Here is a 17,708-nt window from a genome sequence, read left to right as displayed (position 1 = left end):
AAGGGTTTATTTTATCGAAATCGTTGGCTGGCCCCCATCCTGCTGCACATGAATTGCCTGTTTCTGCCATTTGCACAAAATGTGAAATGCAGCTAATATCTTTTAACTTGTATTTGCACAAATTCAGAAATAAAATTTCTGGGATTGGAATAATATTGTCTTTCCAAGGAAGGCTCTCATCAGTGAGCTGGGGAAGGAGCGAGAGGAGACCCTGGGCCCTCCCTGCTCAGCCCTGCCAGGGCCTGCAGGGGCTAATTAGGGCACAGGGCTAATGAGGGGAGGCGCTGGGCCTGGAGGGGCCGTTCCAGCGTGGACATTGGGACAATTTGGCCATTCCTGATCTCCCACCTGGCTCTGCATGCCAGGGATCACTGCTTGAGACTTGGGTGGGGATGGGCTGGGGAGGCTCAGCCCCTGCCCAGCCCTGACACCCCGGGCTCAGAGCTGGGCATGGGGCGTGTGTGCAGCTCTGGGGAACCCCAGGTTTGGGCTGGAGAGCAGCCTCATCCTTCTGAACCTAACCAGCTCTTCTGTTTTGATCTCCTAGGCCGAGGAGAGCAACAGCAGCGGGCGGAGGAGCTCTTCCAGCAGGTAGGGCTGGGATGTGCTGGGTGGGTCAGCTCTGCTCAGTTGTGCTCTGCATCCTGGAGATGGGGTGGCCGAAGGTGGGATGGGTGTCAGAGCTGGAAGAGTGTCCATGCAGCCCTCTTTGGTTATGGCTGGAAGGATGAGTGTGGGAGGCTGGCCTCATCCTGCCACTGGGGACTGAAAGCAGAGGTGGTTTGTGTGTGCTGTGGGAAGTTCCGGCTGAGTGCCCCCAGGGTGAGGCTCTTGGATGGAGACCTTGGGCTGTGCAGACCCTTCTGTCCCTCAGAAGGAGAGGACAGAGGTGTCCCACCACCCCATTCCCCTGTGATCCCACTGAGAGGTGTCTCTGCTGCTCCCACTCTGGAGAGGGACGTGCTGAGGTGGGTCTGCCCTGGGCTGTGGCCTCACAGAATCACTGGGTTGGAAGAAACCTTCAGGATCATCGAGTCCTTCCCAGCCCCTCAGCTAAACCCTGGCACCCAGTGCCACATCCAGGCTTTGTTAAACACACCCAGGGATGGGGACTCCTCCTGTCCCCTCCAGGGCTTTGAAAGCTCTGTGAAAGTTTCATTCCTTAGATAAAACTCATCCTGCTGTAAAAGCACATCCAGAGAGATCTGGGAACCACTGTGGTGCTGATGCCCTGCCTGCCTCCCACTGCTGACCGTGCAGCCCCTGCTGGGTCTGATGCTCCCACTGTGCTGGCTGGTCCTTGCCCAGTGCCCCAGCTCTGCCAATGGCATTTCAGGACAGAATCCCCTCATTCCTGGCAGCTTTTTGTCCAGTTGGCACTGCTTGGCATTGGACATGTCTGGAGTGCCCCTGAGCTGGGCAGAGAGGAACACTGGGTGTCTGTCACAGGAGAAGACTTCTCTGTCTCACTTTGGGGGTGGCTCACCTGTGGCCCAGCAGTGCTGGCTCACTGTGAATCAGCCTGAAGAAAGTCTTGGAAAGAAAGCGCAAGCTGAGGAGCAAGGGGAGAGGAGCCAGACATCACTTCCTTCCCCTGGGTTGTTTATTCCAACCTTTAATTCATTTTTGCAGCTCTCACTGGAGGGTTTCCCACAGCAGGTGGGCAAGTGCATCCTCCATGTGGGAGATGGCCTTTGGAGTGTTCATCTCACCTTTGGAGTGTCCATGTCACCTTTGGGGCATCCATCTCATCTTTGGGGTATCCATCTCACCTTTGGAGTGTCCATCTCACCTTTGGGGTGTCCGTGTCACCTTTGGGTTGTCCATCACCTTTAGGGCATCCATCTCATCTTTGTGGTGTCCATCTCACCTTTGGAGTGTCCATTTCACCTTTGGAGTGTCCATCTCACCTTTGGAGTGTCCATCTCAACTCTGGAGGGCCCATCTCACCTTTGGGGTGTCCATCTCACCTTTGGAGAATCCATCTCACCTTTGGGGTGTCCATCTCATCTTTGGAGGGCCCATCTCACCTTTGGAGTGTCCATCTCACCTTTGGAGAATCCATCTCACCTTTGGGGTGTCCATCTCACCTGCTTGGGCTGCCCTTGGGACTGAACATCCTCCAGGAGTGAGCAGTGGCTCTTTGCAGGGCAGGGATGGAGCTCCAGGCGAGGTGGGAGAACTTCCCTCCCTGTTCCTTTGTATGTCCAGAGGAGTGTGAGGCTGGTTGTTGCTTTTTTCCTTGTAGAGAAGTGGAAACAAAACCCACTTTATCATCTACCTGACTGAACAAAATGTGGTCAAAGAATGGAGAATGACCAAGTCCATTTAAAAATAATAAAACAGAATCACAATGTAATATTTCAAGAAAGCTCTGTCAGTGATTGAAGGTGGAAATGTGGCTCTGACTGAATCTGTGAGGTCATCAGTGGATGGAGACACAAGATGGATGTTTCTCAAAGTCATTGCTGCTTGAAACCCTCACTAATTGCAAACTATTGAGGAAGCTTTTAACAATTAATTTGTATCAGTAAAAATACAAGCAAAAATAATATTGTATAATAGAATACAGTATAATATAATATAGTATAATGTAATTAATATAATATAATATATGTTTCCTGGATTTTATCTTCCTGCAATATTTTTTTTTCACAGTAGCAGGCTTGGTCTAAGGTGATGACTGTGGTATTGGGTCAATCCTATTTTTCTTTTTTTACTGCAGTGAATTGATTTTATTCTGTTTCAAGCAAACCCTGAAGGCTCTGAAGGCCCAGGGGTTTGTGCTCCCACCACCCCCAGCTCCAGGCCTGTTGCTGCCTTTAGAAGAACAGGGGCCAGGGTGTGCAGCTGGCAGCTCCTGGTGGCAGAGAGCACTCACTGTGCTCCTCCCCCATTGACTCCTGTGTGGTTGCTGCACCTCAGTGAGTGCTCAGCAACGGGAGATTTTAAAAGGTGAAGAGAATTCTTAGGAGCACAAAAAGCCCTCTTCCTTGAAGGCAGCCAGAAGAGAGATGGCTGCTTGCCTTGGGGAAGATGACAACTAAGAGACAACCTGACAAAGCTGTGCGTGTTTTTGAACACTCCAGAAAAGGTAGATCAGAGGCTTCTTTCTTCCTTTTGCAAGGAAAAAAGAGACAGTCAACAAAATTAAAAAGCAGCAAATTAAAAGCCAGTAAAAGGCAAGATGTTTTCCTGCATGATGGGCAGCGATGTGATGAGAGTGTGATGGCAGGAGCTGCTCAGAGGGGCTGGGAGGAGACTCAGCAGGAGCACGGTGACAGGGGTGACATAGGCTGGATTCACAGAATCCCACACTGCCTTGGGTTAGGAGGGACCTTAGGGATCATCCAGTCCACCCCAGCCATGGCAGGGACACCTCCCACTGTCCCAGGCTGCTCCCAGCCCTGCCCAGCCTGGCCTTGGGCACTGCCAGGGATCCAGGGGCAGCCACAGCTGCTCTGGGCACCCTGTGCCAGGGCCTGCCCACCCTGCCAGGGAACAATTCCCAATTCCCAATATTCCATCCATCCCTGCCCTCTGGCAGTGGAAGCCACTCCCTGGGTCGTGTCCCTCCATCCCTTGTCCCCAGTCCCTCTCCAGCTCTCCTGGAGCCCCTTCAGGCCCTGGCAGGGGCTCTGAGCTCTCCCTGGAGCTTCTCCTCTCTAGGTGAGCACCCCCAGCTCTCCCAGCCTGGCTCCAGAGCAGAGGGGCTCCAGCCCCTGGAGCAGCTCCACGGCCTCCTCTGGACTCGCTCCAGCAGCTCCAGGTCTTGTGTTGGAGGCCCCAGTGCTGGACATGGTCTGGTCCCATCCTGTGGGTGAGCACATGGGAGGGGATCAGTTCCTTGCTGATGTCCACTGGAGACTTGCTTTAAGGTTCTTCTGAAGCCCCTTCTGTACATGGTGGCCCAGGCTGGGTGTCCTGTGTGGTGTGTGACAGTCCCAGGGGTTGGTGGGATGGGAGGGCAGTGTGGGAGCAGAACTGGCAGCTCTGGACTCAGGGTGAGCACTGGGAGTCTCCATAAGACTATTGGAGCACTAACAACTTCCCAGTAATTAATGTCAGCGTTCAGATGGTGGGCTCTGGATCCTGACAAGAAATAATTGAAAAACCAAATGTGCAATTATGTCTGACAAGCAGCGTGTGCTTTTCTTGGTCACCAGAGTCTTGTGTAGTCATGTGTTAGACACGGTTTTATATAATTATTATTGTTTATATGGCGGGTGTCAGAGGAAGGAGGAATTTCAGTTTGGAGTCCTCTGTTGGCTATTTATTTTAAAGTCATTAGATTTGTTTTCAGACTTAACTACACTTAATGTGCGAGACTCCTGCTAAATAAATCAGGCCCTGCTATAGGAGCTGCATCTGTTTGGAGGGAACGGAGCCAGCTGGGAGCTCAGCCCGGGGCTCTCGGCAGCGGGAGCTGCCCTCAGCACAGATGTAGCTGTGGAGGAGCTCAGAGCTCTGCTCCTGGAGCTGGGGCAATCCAGGCCTCCAGGGCTGCAGCTGCACCCAGGGCAGGGCTGCTTCTCCTGTAGGGCAGTGGTGACAGCGCTGGGCTGCAGCTCCCAGAAAGGGCTCAGGGAGCTGCAGGTCCGGAGAAGGCTCTGGGTGCTGGCCCAGCTGGAGCAGAGCAGGAATTCCCAGGGGTGCTTTGGGCTGGGCCTGGGGGTTTCCCAGCTCTGACATGGTGCAGTTTTCCCAGGTACTCCAGACCAAGCTGTGATGCCTCAGTGGTCTGAGTGCTTCAGTCTGTGCCATAGAAGATGTGACTTCCATGGAATCACACAATCCCTGAGCTGGAAGGACGCACCAGGATCACTGAGCCCAGCTCCTGTCCCTGCACAGACACCCCAACATCCCACCCTGGGCATTACTGGGAGCAGTGTCCAAATGCTCCTGGAGCTCTTGGGGCTGGGACCGTTCCCTGGGGAGCCCTGGGAGGAGAAGCTGTTGAGAAAGGGTTGCACTCACTTTGCTCCTTCTCAGTTCACCTTTCTCCAGCCTCCCTGGTGGCACCTTCCCCTCTCTTCCCTGCATTCCTTGTTCTGTCCTTTGTGAACACATCCTCCCCAGCAGCTCCTGTCACCCAAGGGAGTGCCCTGGGATGGCACCAGCTTTTCTTCAAGCTCCTCTTCCAGCTCACCAGCCCACCAGCACTGGGAAAGGACAATTTCTGAGGCTCTGGTCCTCTGAAGCTTGGGAGAGGACTCTACACCCTGTGGAGGGACAGGCCTGGGACTGGGTATTTCCAGGAATTTTTTCCAAAGAAAATAATTTGAATGGTCTCCCCTTTCTTTAAGAGGCAGCCTGTGGGATTTTCAGTCCCAGAGCACCAAGAAGCTTCCAATTCATCCTGCATCAGAAGAAAACTCTTACTAATTAGGCAAGGAATTTAATAAGCCTTGGTGCCCGCCAAAGGGCTCTCACCAGCCATCTTCAAAAAGGAACAAACCAACCAACCAGCCCAAAACCCTTCAAAAGTGCCCTCTGGCCAGTTCTAGTTCAGTTCTGTACAACAACCAGGACAGAAGCTGTGGGGAACCCAGGCAGGTTTCCTTGAAACCCAAAAGAAGGTCAAATGTCCACGTACAAGGAGATGTCAGCGCTCAGACACATCCCAGCTCTGAGCGACAGGAGTGTTTTCTGTGTAAACCACACCAGTTTGCTCAGTGCCCAAGTCCTGGAGAGCTTTGGGTGGTGTGAGGTGGAGAAATGTCCCTTTCTGGAGCCATAAAGTACCAGGATGTGGCAGTTCTGAAACCTTCAGGAGAGCTGAGCCACCAGGAGATCCTGGGTCACCCCCTCACTCCTCATGGCATGTTGGAGACCTGTGGCCATTTCAGTTCTCACCCCCTCAGTCATTTCTTAGCCAAGGAACACAGAGCTCTTTCACTGATATAAATAAATCCTTAATCTATTCTCTTTGTTTTTCCCTGAATTTCTTTGTCTCTGTTGACATTTCCACGCTTGAAAATTTAAAGATGCTGGCAGCTATTCCATTATCATCTTAAATTCAGTTTTTAACCTGCATCATTTGTGTGTCGCGGTTTTTATCTGACTGAATTCTTTTGCTTTTGGCAAAGAGCGTGCGGTTGTTTTTTGTTGGATAAGCCAAATTTTTTTTATATTTGGTTAGACTTTCCTCTTCAAACCATCCTCAAGATATTCCTAATAAGGACTGAAGGGAATTTGTTTTGCTAATACCTTAGGAATTCTTTGTGGCTCTTGACTATTGTTCTGGTTTGTATTTGAATGTTTAATTTCCAGAGGAGAGGCAGGCTGATTGGTCCTGGAGTTTACCTTCTCTGAAGGATTCGGAGCTGCTGAGTGTCCCTTGAGGAATGAACGCACGATTAAATTCCTCTTGGACTTCCTGAAGCAGAGTTTGCTGTCAGGAAAGGTTGTGTGTTTCACTAGACCCAGATAGCTGCAAAAATTAAGTATTCTGCTTTGTTTGTTTGTTTTCCCTAGATTTTAGCGCTGACACCACACACACCACTGAGTGCTGCATTATGTATTTTGGGGTTTTTGAAAGCTCTTACCTCTGTTTTCAAGAGCTGGCTGCCCTCAGAGGCAGGGGTGAACTTCCCTGAGGCATCTCTCTTCTACAAAACCTTCATGTCCTTTAAATGTATGAACTTCTAAATAATATTGGTATTTATTGGGCAGATTTCTCCCAGGAAAGCCTGAGTGGCAGCTACTGTCACACTTCTGCCTGCAGAAGGACATGGCCTTATGTTCTGATTTCAGTTTATTTTGGAGGGAGAAAGCAGAGGATGTAAATATGTCCCAGATAGGGGCAGGGTTTGGGCTGCTTCTCCTGCCTCAAGGATTTCATTTGTGTGCCCAGTTAGTTTGATGTCCCCAGGCCCAACTGAGTTGGAGTGAGGGCCTCAGAGCCTTCAGGAGCTGCAGCTTCATCCCTGGTGAGAGTAGGAGGGAGCAGCATGTTCAGGGCTGTGGATGCCAAGAGAGGACCCAGCAGCCTCGTGAAGAAACCCAGCCAAGCACAAGGATGCAGCTCCTGGCCATGGGCAGAGCCAGCACAGAGACCCCAGGAACATGTGTGACCTCTCAGGGACCTTGGAGGCTGTGAATCCTGAGGTTCACAAGAGCAGGTTGCATGTGGAAAATGCCCAGAAGCTCTGACCAGCTTTTGCTTTTTTTTGTTCTTCAGCAAGTCTTCTGTCCTGTACTGCTGAGGGGGGAGGGACTTCCCATCCCCTAAAATAACATCAGGACAGGAGAGAGCAGGTTTTCCTGTAACCTTTCAGAAGTTAAGTGCAGACTTTGGGAATTCACAGTACTATTGGGGAAGATTGTGAAGAGAACTGAAACCTCCTGGTGGAACATGGATGACCATGAACCCCTCTGTGACCAAGTGAAAATTTGGGTTTCAGGAATATGAACCAGCACATGGCTGTGTGTGTCACCCAGAGTGCTGGTGGCACCCTTGGGTGTCCTGCTTGGGTATTCATGCTCTGGAATGTGGACAGGCTCCCAAATGGAAAGAATCAAGGATCAGAAGGAATATTTTAGTGTGCACACAGTGTACATTAAGGAAGTGTTTGCTTTGCTTCATTCAAGAGACAGCAGAGGAGGTTTTCTCCTGTGGAGAGGAGATTCCCGATAAGAGAATCTCCTTTCCAGCAAATGCCCAATGACCAGAGGCAGCAATCCACACTGGAAGTACAGTGCCTGTTCCAGAAAATAATCGCTCAGAGGAGGAATCCAGGATGGGGTGGTTGTTCCAGCACTTTACACATCAGCAGCAGGACATCCTCTCTGAAGGATGCAGGCTCAGGCTGCAGAGGGGCTTTGGCAGAGGCTCTGGGATCTGTGGCAGGGAGGGGCAGTTGAGTCCCTTGGAGAGGAGCAGTTCTGGACACTGTGACACAGGAGCTTGGGGTGGTGTCTTTGCCTTTCAGGGTGTGAGGGAGCATCTGAAGCTGGGGCTGGAGCCTGGAGCCAGGAGCTCAATTGTAATGCTGGGAAAACAGCTCCTGCTTTTCTGTCTTTTAACCCTGCACTTGAAAATCTTGTTGTCTGGTGATGTCTGCAGGAGATGTCCCCAGTGAAGGACATCAGGCAGTTCCTCTGCTTCCTGATCTTCTCCACCTCCTCCTGGTCTAAGGCCCAACCCCTGGGCTGCCCCAGGAAGCAGATGGGAGCCATGGAGAGGGGTGGGAAGGCCACCACAGCTAATTTATCAGACAAGCAGATTTTCAAGTTATATCCTTCTTTTTCTTGTCTCTGCTTTCATCATATCCATGTAAAATGAGAGTTCATTTACATCTGTTCTGTCTATTCCACTTCCCATAGCTCCAGTCATGACAGGAACCTTCTGGTTCTTGTAAAACCATGGCAGACATCTGTAAATTGAGCCCAGTTTCAGCCTCCCCCATTTTTTGTTTCCTTTACTTTCTGACAGCTGAGGCCTTTTGATTTAGCCTTGGGTGAGCCAACTGCACATTGGTTTCCAGAAGAAAAGTTGGGACATCCCACTGGTGTCCTGCTGGCCTCTGCAGAGGTGCCCATTGCTTGGTCCCCATGAGTGGTTTGGGGTCATTACTGAACCTCTTTGGTGCTGCAGACCAGAAGAGCCTTCCAAGGAGTGCCCAAACTGTGTTTCAGTTTAACTGGACACATCCTGGGTGTCACCATGGAATCACAGAATGGGTTGGGCTGGGGGGACCCTGAAGACCCATCCTGTTCCAGCCCCTGCCGTGAGCAGGGACAGCTTCCACCAGAGCAACGTGTGCAGAGCCCTGTGCAGCTTGGCCATCATTGATATCATCAAGGCACTAATGATCTCTGGGTTTTCCAGTTTGAGTGTTGTTTAGAAAAAACCAAAAGATGCTCCACATTCTCTGCTGGGGCAGGAGAGCTGTTTGTAGGTGTTGGTTCAGAGTGGTACATCCTCCTCCACATGTGTTTCTTTTTGTTCTCCTTTTGAGGAGCTGATGTTGAAGACTGATACTTCACTGATCTCACTCTGCCCCTCCCCAAAAACTCAGCAGGATGTGTGCTGTAAAAATAGCCTCATTAGAAGCCATCTGAGTACATGTGCAATCACAGATGACTCAAAGGGAGCACGGAGCACGCATGTTTCTGTTGCTGTCTTCAGAGAATTACATGACAAATTATTCCTAGCTGGAAGAAATGTCCTTTTATAATTGGGGTTTTTTTTCTCATTCTTTCAGAAGGGAGGAGTGTGTGTTTTTTAAGTAGCTTTTAGTCACTTTCATTATTTATGAGGATGCTACTCCAGATCAGAAACAGCAAACTAAAGTGCGAGTTCCTTGTGGCTGCAGCAGCTGACGGGCCCCGTTTGCTTTCACTCATTGCTGTTCTGCTCATCACAGCCAGGGAGACCCTGCAGGGACCAGAACAGCTCCATGCTGCAGGGGGACCTCCTGCCACAGGAGATCAGCTGGAAGGGGCTGCTGGATCTGGGGGTGGTGTCACCGTGCAGAGGGGACTGGTGTCAGCACCCAGCCTTTCCTTTCTGTGCTTCCCTTGGGAAGAGCTCCTGGCATTGCCCTCCTGGCATTGCCCTCCTGGCACTGCCCTCGTGTTGCTCCCTGTGTTGATGCTGGTGAGGCTTCACACCCAGAGCTGTTCTGGCCCACGTTGTTGTGCTGCATCATCGAGCTCTGCCAAAGCCTGAGGCCTTCACGAGCTGCCATAGGTGGAGGGCCAAGGAAGCTGTACCCAAATGGGTCCAGGAACCCACTTTTACCCCTGCCTTTCCAGTTCCTCATGCTGAGGCTTCATTAAGGCCTTCTGAAATCTCTCCTGCCTTCACACACTTGCGTCTGACATGAAAGTGGCCGTAACGTCATCAGAAGATGAAAGTCTGATGATCAAAGCAGGCAGCAATGTTGAAATGAGCATTGTGAGATGGCAGAGCTGGTATTACAGTAATTGGCTGTGTGGCCTACTTAGTGAGAGCAGTGATACATGCAAGTGCAATGTCTGTTTGCCTCTTTCATGTTGGAAATCACAGAGTCTGTTCTGGGAAGTGGAACAGGACCTCACCTGTAGGAGCAGCCAGGCACAGAGTGAGCACTGTGATCCCAAGGCTTCTGCCACCTCTCCTCAGCATGGAAGAGCCTCTTGGATTGCCAGAGCCCACAGCTCAGTAAAAACAGGGCATGGAACAGTGAAGGAGGTTGGTATTTCCCAGGAAGGGGCAAAGCCCTGGAGAAGAACTTAGATCCCCCCTGTGGAAGGAGGTGGGGTTTAAGCCAGCTCCTCCTGGGCACTCTGCTCCTCTGATGGCTCTGAGCAATTTTTGTGCTGTGTTTGGAGAACAGGAATATCCATTCCAGCCCATGGATGTTTGAATGCAGGTTGGACCTGCAGAGGGAGGTGCAGCTGACCCCTGGAAGGCCACACTGAACACTAAACCTGCATTGTTTCCTGCAGAAGGGTGGTGGCAGGAGGCTGGGGACCGAGCTCAGAGCCACCAGGAGAGGGTGGCCTGGGGACCTGGTGGTGGGAGGTGACTCTGGCAGGTTCTCCCTTGGCTCTTGTGCACTGCTGTCTCCACCAAGTGGAGGCTCTGGCCATCACTGGTCCCAGTTGGCCCCAGCAGTGCCCTGCAGGGGTCTGGCAGCTGGACAGGTCTGTGTGTGGGCACGGGGACATGGGCACTGCCTGGGTCACACTGAGGAGTCCTTCTGCCCCCAGCCCCCAGGACTGACACTGAACATACCTGACACCACAAAAGCTTTGAGTCCTTTTCTCTCTGTGCCCTCACCCAAACCTGTGAGACCTGCCTGGAGCCTTGGGAGCTGCAGAACTGAAAATTCACTCCTGTTGTTGCTCATCCCCTTTCTGAGCCTTCCCAGCAGTTGTGCCTCAGCTCCAGAAGAGCTGCCATGGGACAGGAGTGGCAGAACCAGGCCTGATGTCTCCCCTCCCCCAGGCAGGATGTTCCCTGTCCCTCCCTGTGTCTCTTGGGGAAATTCTGGAGAACAAGAATGCTCCAGATCTCCTGCTGCTTTATCCTCATCTCCAAGTGGAGGTTCTTGGTGCTGCTCAGTAGCAGGGGAGGTAAAATTCAGCACAACACTGAGCAAGTGCAGCATCCTGGGCTTGCAAGGGCTGATGCAAGGACCAAAGGAGTGGGAATGAAATGAAGCTTCCCTGGGTGACCTCCCCTGGCTCAGTGCATGTGTGGGTTGATGCTGTGTGTGGTGGAGGCTGTGATGACTCCTGCCTTCCAAGGAAAACCGGTTCTGCTGGGGCTGTGCACATCCCCCTTTCCACCCTGCCTGAAGCTTTCCAATGTCAGTGGCTTCCTTTTCCTTCCTGCTTTGCTCTGGCATGTTTGGTACTATTTCCCCAGCCTAACCAGGAAGCTTCAGATTCAACCTGCTGTGCCATGAGGATCATTCCCTGAGCCCAGCTCTCCCCTGGACCCTTGGGAACATTTATATCCCATTCAGCAACTGAGCTGTCTGGTCCTGGTTCTGCTCTAGCCACAGAAGCACGACCTGGATTTCACAGGGGACCACAAGAAAGTGATGCTTGTTCCTGCTGGGAGAGCTGGATTCCACCACTGCTGCCTCCTCCTCCTCTGCAAAGCTGTGCAGCCCCAGCTAAGGCACCAAGTGGCTTTTGGACAGCTCAGCCCTGCTCCCAGGAGTGTCAGTGCTGCTGGTTTTATGGTTTCACTTGTGTTTGAGGGGAACAGCAGGCTCCTTTCAGGGCTGGTGAGCCATGGAATCATGTAGAAGAAAGTTGCTGAAGTATTTGGGGCTGTGTCCTTCTGCACATCAGGTACCTGCTCAGAGTTAGAACATATGGGGCAATCAACTGCTGTCAGGGTTATGTCCCACCCAGGAGCAGACATTCCAGCTGGGAAGTTCCTTTCTTGGCAGAGCTGGATCCACAAAGTCAGTGTGCATGAGAGGAAAAGGTTCTGAGGGTCCATTGGTCTGCTCTAATAATTTATATATTCCTTAGCTCCAGACCAAGTGTGGCCAGTGCACGTCTGTACTGAGCCCAGGGACCTGGGGCCAGCCAGACACACAGCTCTGGGTTTGAAACTCAAAGGGATCTGTTCTCCCTGAGCACATCCTTTGGAAATGGCTGTTCCAGTGGAGCACCTTCTGTGCTAATGTTTTGTGCCTCATTTCAGCTGGTTCCAGCTTCCAGCAATGAGCTTGCACTCAACTCTTCTCTGCCAAGACAAGACAGTATTTTCTCCCCATGAAGACGATGATACACTGCAATCAAATCATCTTCTAGTCTTCCTTTTGGCATGAGAAACAGACTGGAGCAGTTTGGTCTCATAGAGTCATAAAGTGTCATTTCCCAGTCTTGAACCAGTTCAGTGCTGCATTTTGGAACCTCTTCAGCTTTTCTGATCACCTCTGAAACCTGAAGCTGCTCACAGTGTCTGCAGCACATGGGGAGTGGCTTCACCACAGCTTCAGACAGGGAGAAAATGATCTCCTCCTTCCATCTCTGGCGCCTGAACCAAAAATTTGGTCATTCCTTCATCTCAGAGCGTGGCTCTCTGTGGCTGCAGTACCACGTGGGTGCATCCACAGTCCTGGACTTGTCTGTTTGTGCTGCAGCCACTGGTCTTGGGCAGAGCCAGCTGTGGAGGGAGGGATCCACTGGTGGAGTGTCCCATTCACAGCTTTGCTCTCCACCCCTCCATGGCTCCACCCATAATTTTTAGCAACAGTGGTGTTTAATTTAATTCCAGAGCATGAATCAATCTGTCCCACATCAACCATTCCAGGAGTCCTGTGGAAATGCCTCTCTGTTCAGGAGCAGTGCACATGGAGAGCAGCTTTGCCTTGCAGCACAGGGCCTGTTGCTGATTTGGGTTGTGTTTGAATGTGACCCAGGCAAAGCTGGCATCATCAGAAAGTCATTGTATTCTTGCCCCTTTTATAATCTCCTCAGAAGGCTCTAGCCTCAGTCTCACTGGTATCAGCTCTAATCCCAGATCACTTGGCTGACGCCTGGATTTTCCTGTTGCTTTGCCCAGAACTGGCAGGTCCCTGGCTGTGCCATGGATAACTGAGCTCTCAGTGCCTCTCCCACCTCCAGCCTCCCAGGGAACTGCCCTGGCTGCCTTTGATCTTCCTCCACAGCCCTGGCTGAGGAAGGAAAGATTTTCCTATCTACCTTATTGTTGCCTTTATCAGTGTTTTGCATTTCACACCCTCTGGGTTTGATTGATCTGCAATCAATCCCACTCTTTGCTGATCCCTGAGTATTCTGTGCTCACTGCCTTCCCTTGGAAGGGTGCTGAGCCATGCCCTGGTGGCTGAGATGGATGGGCCTGTACCACACCCAATAATATTACCATAAAGCCTGTCTGGTTCTCAACCACTTCTTCTCTGTCTCAATCCATCTTTCTCACTTGTAAGAGCCCTGTATGATTTTGGGAGCACGGCAGGGGGGAGTATGTGTGAGAAGGCAGGAAATGAGTGGGAAGACAGGTCAAGGCTAATTCTCTCTGTTTGGGGCTATTAATTGTACATTTCATTCCATAATGAGAATGAAGGGATGAATAATAAAATCTCTGGCAATAGGATGTGCCTGACCCAGTTTGAAATAGTGACTCCATGTCCGTGTGGGAGGTTGGGCAGTAATTACTGGAGTATTGTTTTCTCTGTTCCTCTGCTCCCCTCATCCCTGTCCTCCCAGGAGCTCCACACTTTCACCTCCAGTTGCACCATCCTGGTTCCTCTGTGAGCTCCATGACCTGTGTCAGAACCCACTGCAGGTGTTGGTTCTCTAACACTGTAATTCATACTTTGTCCTGACAAACTTTATGATGTTCCAAGCAATGGGATTTTTTTCTCTGTCACTGTTGCACAATCTAATGATCATCCATAAGTTCAGCCTATTTTTCATTTTATTTTGTTACTTCTGCTTAAAACATTTTCAAATACCTTTGGCTGTTCCCAGTGTTTACATGACTCTAAATATGTCACAGGGGTTTCTGTTTCTGGGTAGTCTGAGCCATTATATATTTAGTTCTGATTTCTGCACAAACTGAACCAGCAATTATTTTATCTTTGTATTGCATGGTGGAGTGTATTAATAACCAGTATAAAAAATTGGGGGTCCATAATGAGTGCTGCTAAAGGAGCTCCACTGGCTTATTCCCACATCCTTGTCTGGTGGGCTTACACCCCCTTTGCCTTTTGCCACCACAGCACCTGTTGATGTTGTTTTACAGCTTTGAGGTGTCCAGTTTCTTTTTCTTAAGGGGTTTTGAATATTTGTTTAGATTGTTTTCTCCTAGAATTCCCAGCTCTTCTTTCCCAGATGAAAACACATGCTATTTAACCTGGTCTGAGCAGAGTGGAGCCCCTCTGCCTTTCCCCCTCTATTAGGCTCTCCCAGTCATCCCAAACAGTTGTATCTGTCCATAACATGGTAGTCTCCCTAAATATCCTCATCCTCCAGATGATCCCCTTTGATCAGCACTGCGTATGCTCAGTAACGCCTCTGAATACCAGGGGATGTCAGGTTGCTTGAAGGGATAAAAGAGAGGATGCGATGGAGGGTGGAGATTGCTCCAAATTAAAAATGTCAGGGAATCATAGCCTCGTTTAGGTTGGAAAAGATCTTGAAGATCATCAAGTCAAACTGAATTCAGCAGTGCCAGGTCCACCAGTGACCCATGTCCCCAAGTGCCACAGGAGAATATGGCTTTGTGTGTATGGACCAGCGTTGGCAAAACACCTGCAGGCAGAACTGCTGGAGCTGTGCCCATGGCCTGCTGGTAACAGGGCAAGTTCTGTGCTCTTCTTTAGGGGTCCAGTGTGTTTATGAGCACTATTGTTGTTTGTGATGATTAAGGTTATTTTCATTACTAGCAAATTATTTTATCACTTTTGTCCAGTTAAATTTTAATTACTTACCATGTATGGCAGACATACATTAATATACTTCTTTTAAATAACCTGCATAAACCAGAGCACCTTGAATTAGGTCCTGGTGATGACAAAAAGAGCACTTGGCATTGAGGATTCACATTGTCTCCTCTCTTTCCCCCTCAGGGAGTGTTTGAAGAGGAGCCCGCAGAGCCCCAAAGCCGAGGGCTCCGACTCGGTGACATCTCAGTCCTCCCCCAGTGAAGAGGCTGGAATGATGACTGAGGTGAAAGTGAAGACAGAGGTACCAGATGACTACATCGAGGAGGTGATCTGGCAGGATGACACCAAAGATTCCAAGAAGAACATCAAGGACGGGCCGGGGGACGTGCCTGCGGAGATCTGCGTGGTCATCGGCGGCGTGCGCAACCAGCAGACGCTCGGTGAGGCACGGGCCACCATTCCCTCAGGGGCTGTGGGGACAGGGGGACGCTCTGGACAGCTGTGCCTGGACACTCAGCTCTGCTGGAGGGACCAGAGCCAGGGTGAACATCAGTCTTGGGGTCCTGGCTCAGGATTGTTGACCTTCTGTGTCTGTTTGCATCTGGCTGCCCCTAAAGGCTCAGCCAAGATCTGAAAGAAAAAGCTCCTTCTCTTCTTTTGGCATGTTCAGGGACTTGCCCATCAGTCACCTGCAGCACCTGGTGAGCCCAGGGCTGGGGGGTGTGTTTGACACAGATGAGGAACTTGGAAAGGAAAGCCTGAGAACCTGATGACATGTTTTGAGGAAAGTTGCGCTGAGGAATGTGGATGCTTTCCGTAAATGAGTCTGAGCTCAAGAGCAGGTTTTACAGGTTGCTGTTTGTTTGTTTTCCTGATCACTTCTCAGTTGTGGGAATACTTTTGACTCTGGGCTGGCTGTGGTGTCCCCTGTTCAAAACAGTGCTTCCTGTCCCCACCTCACCTCCTGCTGTGATGAGAAGAAGCTTTTTCTTTTTTCTGTGAACATCAAACTGTCCTCTCCTCCTGCTCCAGGGAAGGGGCTTCCTGTGGGAACCTGGCAAAGCACACTCTTGCACTGTCTCTGTTGTCCCTGGCCTGGAGCAGGTACCTGCAGTGTCTCTGCAAAGGCACTTGAGATCCAAAGGCACTTGCTAATAAAAAGAAGGAAGAGCAGTTGGACCAGGTTTCCTTTAAGGGACTCAGGAGAAGGCTGATTTGAGCTGGCCAGCATTGCACTTGGGGTTGGTTTGTCCTGCAGGAGGAGAGAAAAGAGGAATTGATGTTGCATTTTCTTCTGGGTTTTGTTGATCATTATCCATACTGCTGGAAAGAAACCCAGGAGAGGTCCTTAGCTGGTGATTGTCTCAGAAGCATCGTTGTTCTTCCTGTCCTCCTTTCCAGCACAGGACAGCCACTAAGAACAGCAGGGCAGGAGGTCAGTGCTGTCTGTGCAGGTCTAGGGAAAGCCTAAGAAGTCCAGAACTATTTCTGACATAAAGATTTTACAATTTGGAAGAAATACTCTGTGTATTTTCAGAGTTTTTGTGCCTCTGCAACTCTTGATCCTTACATGGGCAAAGCTGAAAAGCATCCCTGCTGCCCTGGGAGGGAGAGATGGAGCTATGACTGATGGGCAGCAATGGGAGCTTCTTGTCCAGCCACGGCCACCAGCCCTTGGTGAAAGCATCTGCACCTTGGGTGTCTGTCCCACAGGACCGTCTTCTCCTCACAGCTCCTGGCTGGGCAGCAGCAGCTGCTCTGCAGTCGGTGTCCCCTGGCAATGCTGCTTTTTAGCTGAGCTTGGCTGCATTGCTGTGCAGTGGGGAGGGGGCTTTTGCTCTTGGCTGACTTGGGTGGACTGGAGGGGAAGCCAGTGAGGAGCTGCTGAGGGCACTGGGATTGTTCAGCTGCAGCAGAGCAGACTGAGGGCAGAGCTCACCAGGGATTGCAGCTCCTTGCAAGGGACAACTCTGATCTCTGCTCTGGGACAGGGACAGGAGCCAGGGCATGGCTGGGGCTGGGCCAGGGCAGCTCAGGCTGGAGCTCAGGGCAAGGTTCTTCCCCCAGAGGGTGCTGGCACTGCCCAGGCTGCCCAGGGAATGGGCACGGCCCCGAGGCTGCCAGAGCTCCAGGAGCCTTTGGACAGCGCTGCCAGGGATGGACAGGGTGGGGTTGTGGGGGGGCTGGGCAGGGACAGGGGCTGGGCTGGGGGATCCTTGTGGGTCCTTTCAGTTCGGGCTGGTCCATGGTTCTGTGATTCTGTGTTGTCCCTGTGGAGAGTGTTGGGGACAGACTGGTGTGAAGGGGACACTCACAATGTGTGGACACTGTGGGGAGAAGGACAGACTCACTGACCAGTCACAAGTGGTGGTTGAAAGCCATATAAACTGGAGAGTTTCTGTCTGGAAGGGCATTTTCTAGTGGAACACACATTGTATTGGTCATTGTAAAGCCTGGGCTTCTTTAAAGGCAGTTTGGTCTGAAGGTGATGGGGTTGGTGCCAATTCCTTTGTGAACAGAGCCCTAGAAGTGCCCTTGTCTGCCATTCACATGGCCCTCATTTTTGGGGAGGTGGCTCTGAATAACTCCTGTCTGACCATCAGGTCCTGTGCTGTGTGCACAGCCTGTGGTGCCCAGCTCCTTGTGTTTGCTCAGCTCTGGCACCTGGTCCCCTCCGTCCCCCATGGGAATGACACACGGGCATTGTGCCCATCTCTGCACACACCAGGGTACCTCACACCAGGAATCTGCTCCACTGGCCATTCCAGCTGTTCACTGGCCATTCCAGCTGCTCCACTGGCCATTCCAGCTCTTCACTGGCCACTCCAGCTGTTCCCCTCG

The 17,708-nt window shown here is 51.2% G+C and overlaps 1 protein-coding gene across 11 annotated transcripts in view; it reads left to right on the top strand.

The window, feature by feature from the left end:
- The first annotated feature begins 522 nt into the window (after positions 1-522).
- Positions 523-17,708, top strand: part of ZNF618 (zinc finger protein 618) — an 84,615-nt gene continuing 67,429 nt past the window's right edge. For all 11 annotated transcript variants that reach the window (XM_031059277.1, XM_031059273.1, XM_031059274.1 and 8 more), the window contains exons 1-2: positions 523-591; positions 15,051-15,307. In XM_031059277.1, the coding sequence (XP_030915137.1) occupies positions 15,139-15,307 (169 nt within the window). In that variant the 5' untranslated portion in view covers positions 523-591; positions 15,051-15,138. The remainder of the gene's footprint in view (positions 592-15,050; positions 15,308-17,708) is intronic.

Source organism: Geospiza fortis, unplaced genomic scaffold (assembly GCF_000277835.1).
Source record: "Geospiza fortis unplaced genomic scaffold, GeoFor_1.0 scaffold85, whole genome shotgun sequence".
Classification (NCBI taxonomy): Eukaryota; Metazoa; Chordata; class Aves; order Passeriformes; family Thraupidae; genus Geospiza; species Geospiza fortis.
Note: the sequence above shows the minus strand (reverse complement) of the source record. Positions and strands in the feature narration are given on the sequence as shown.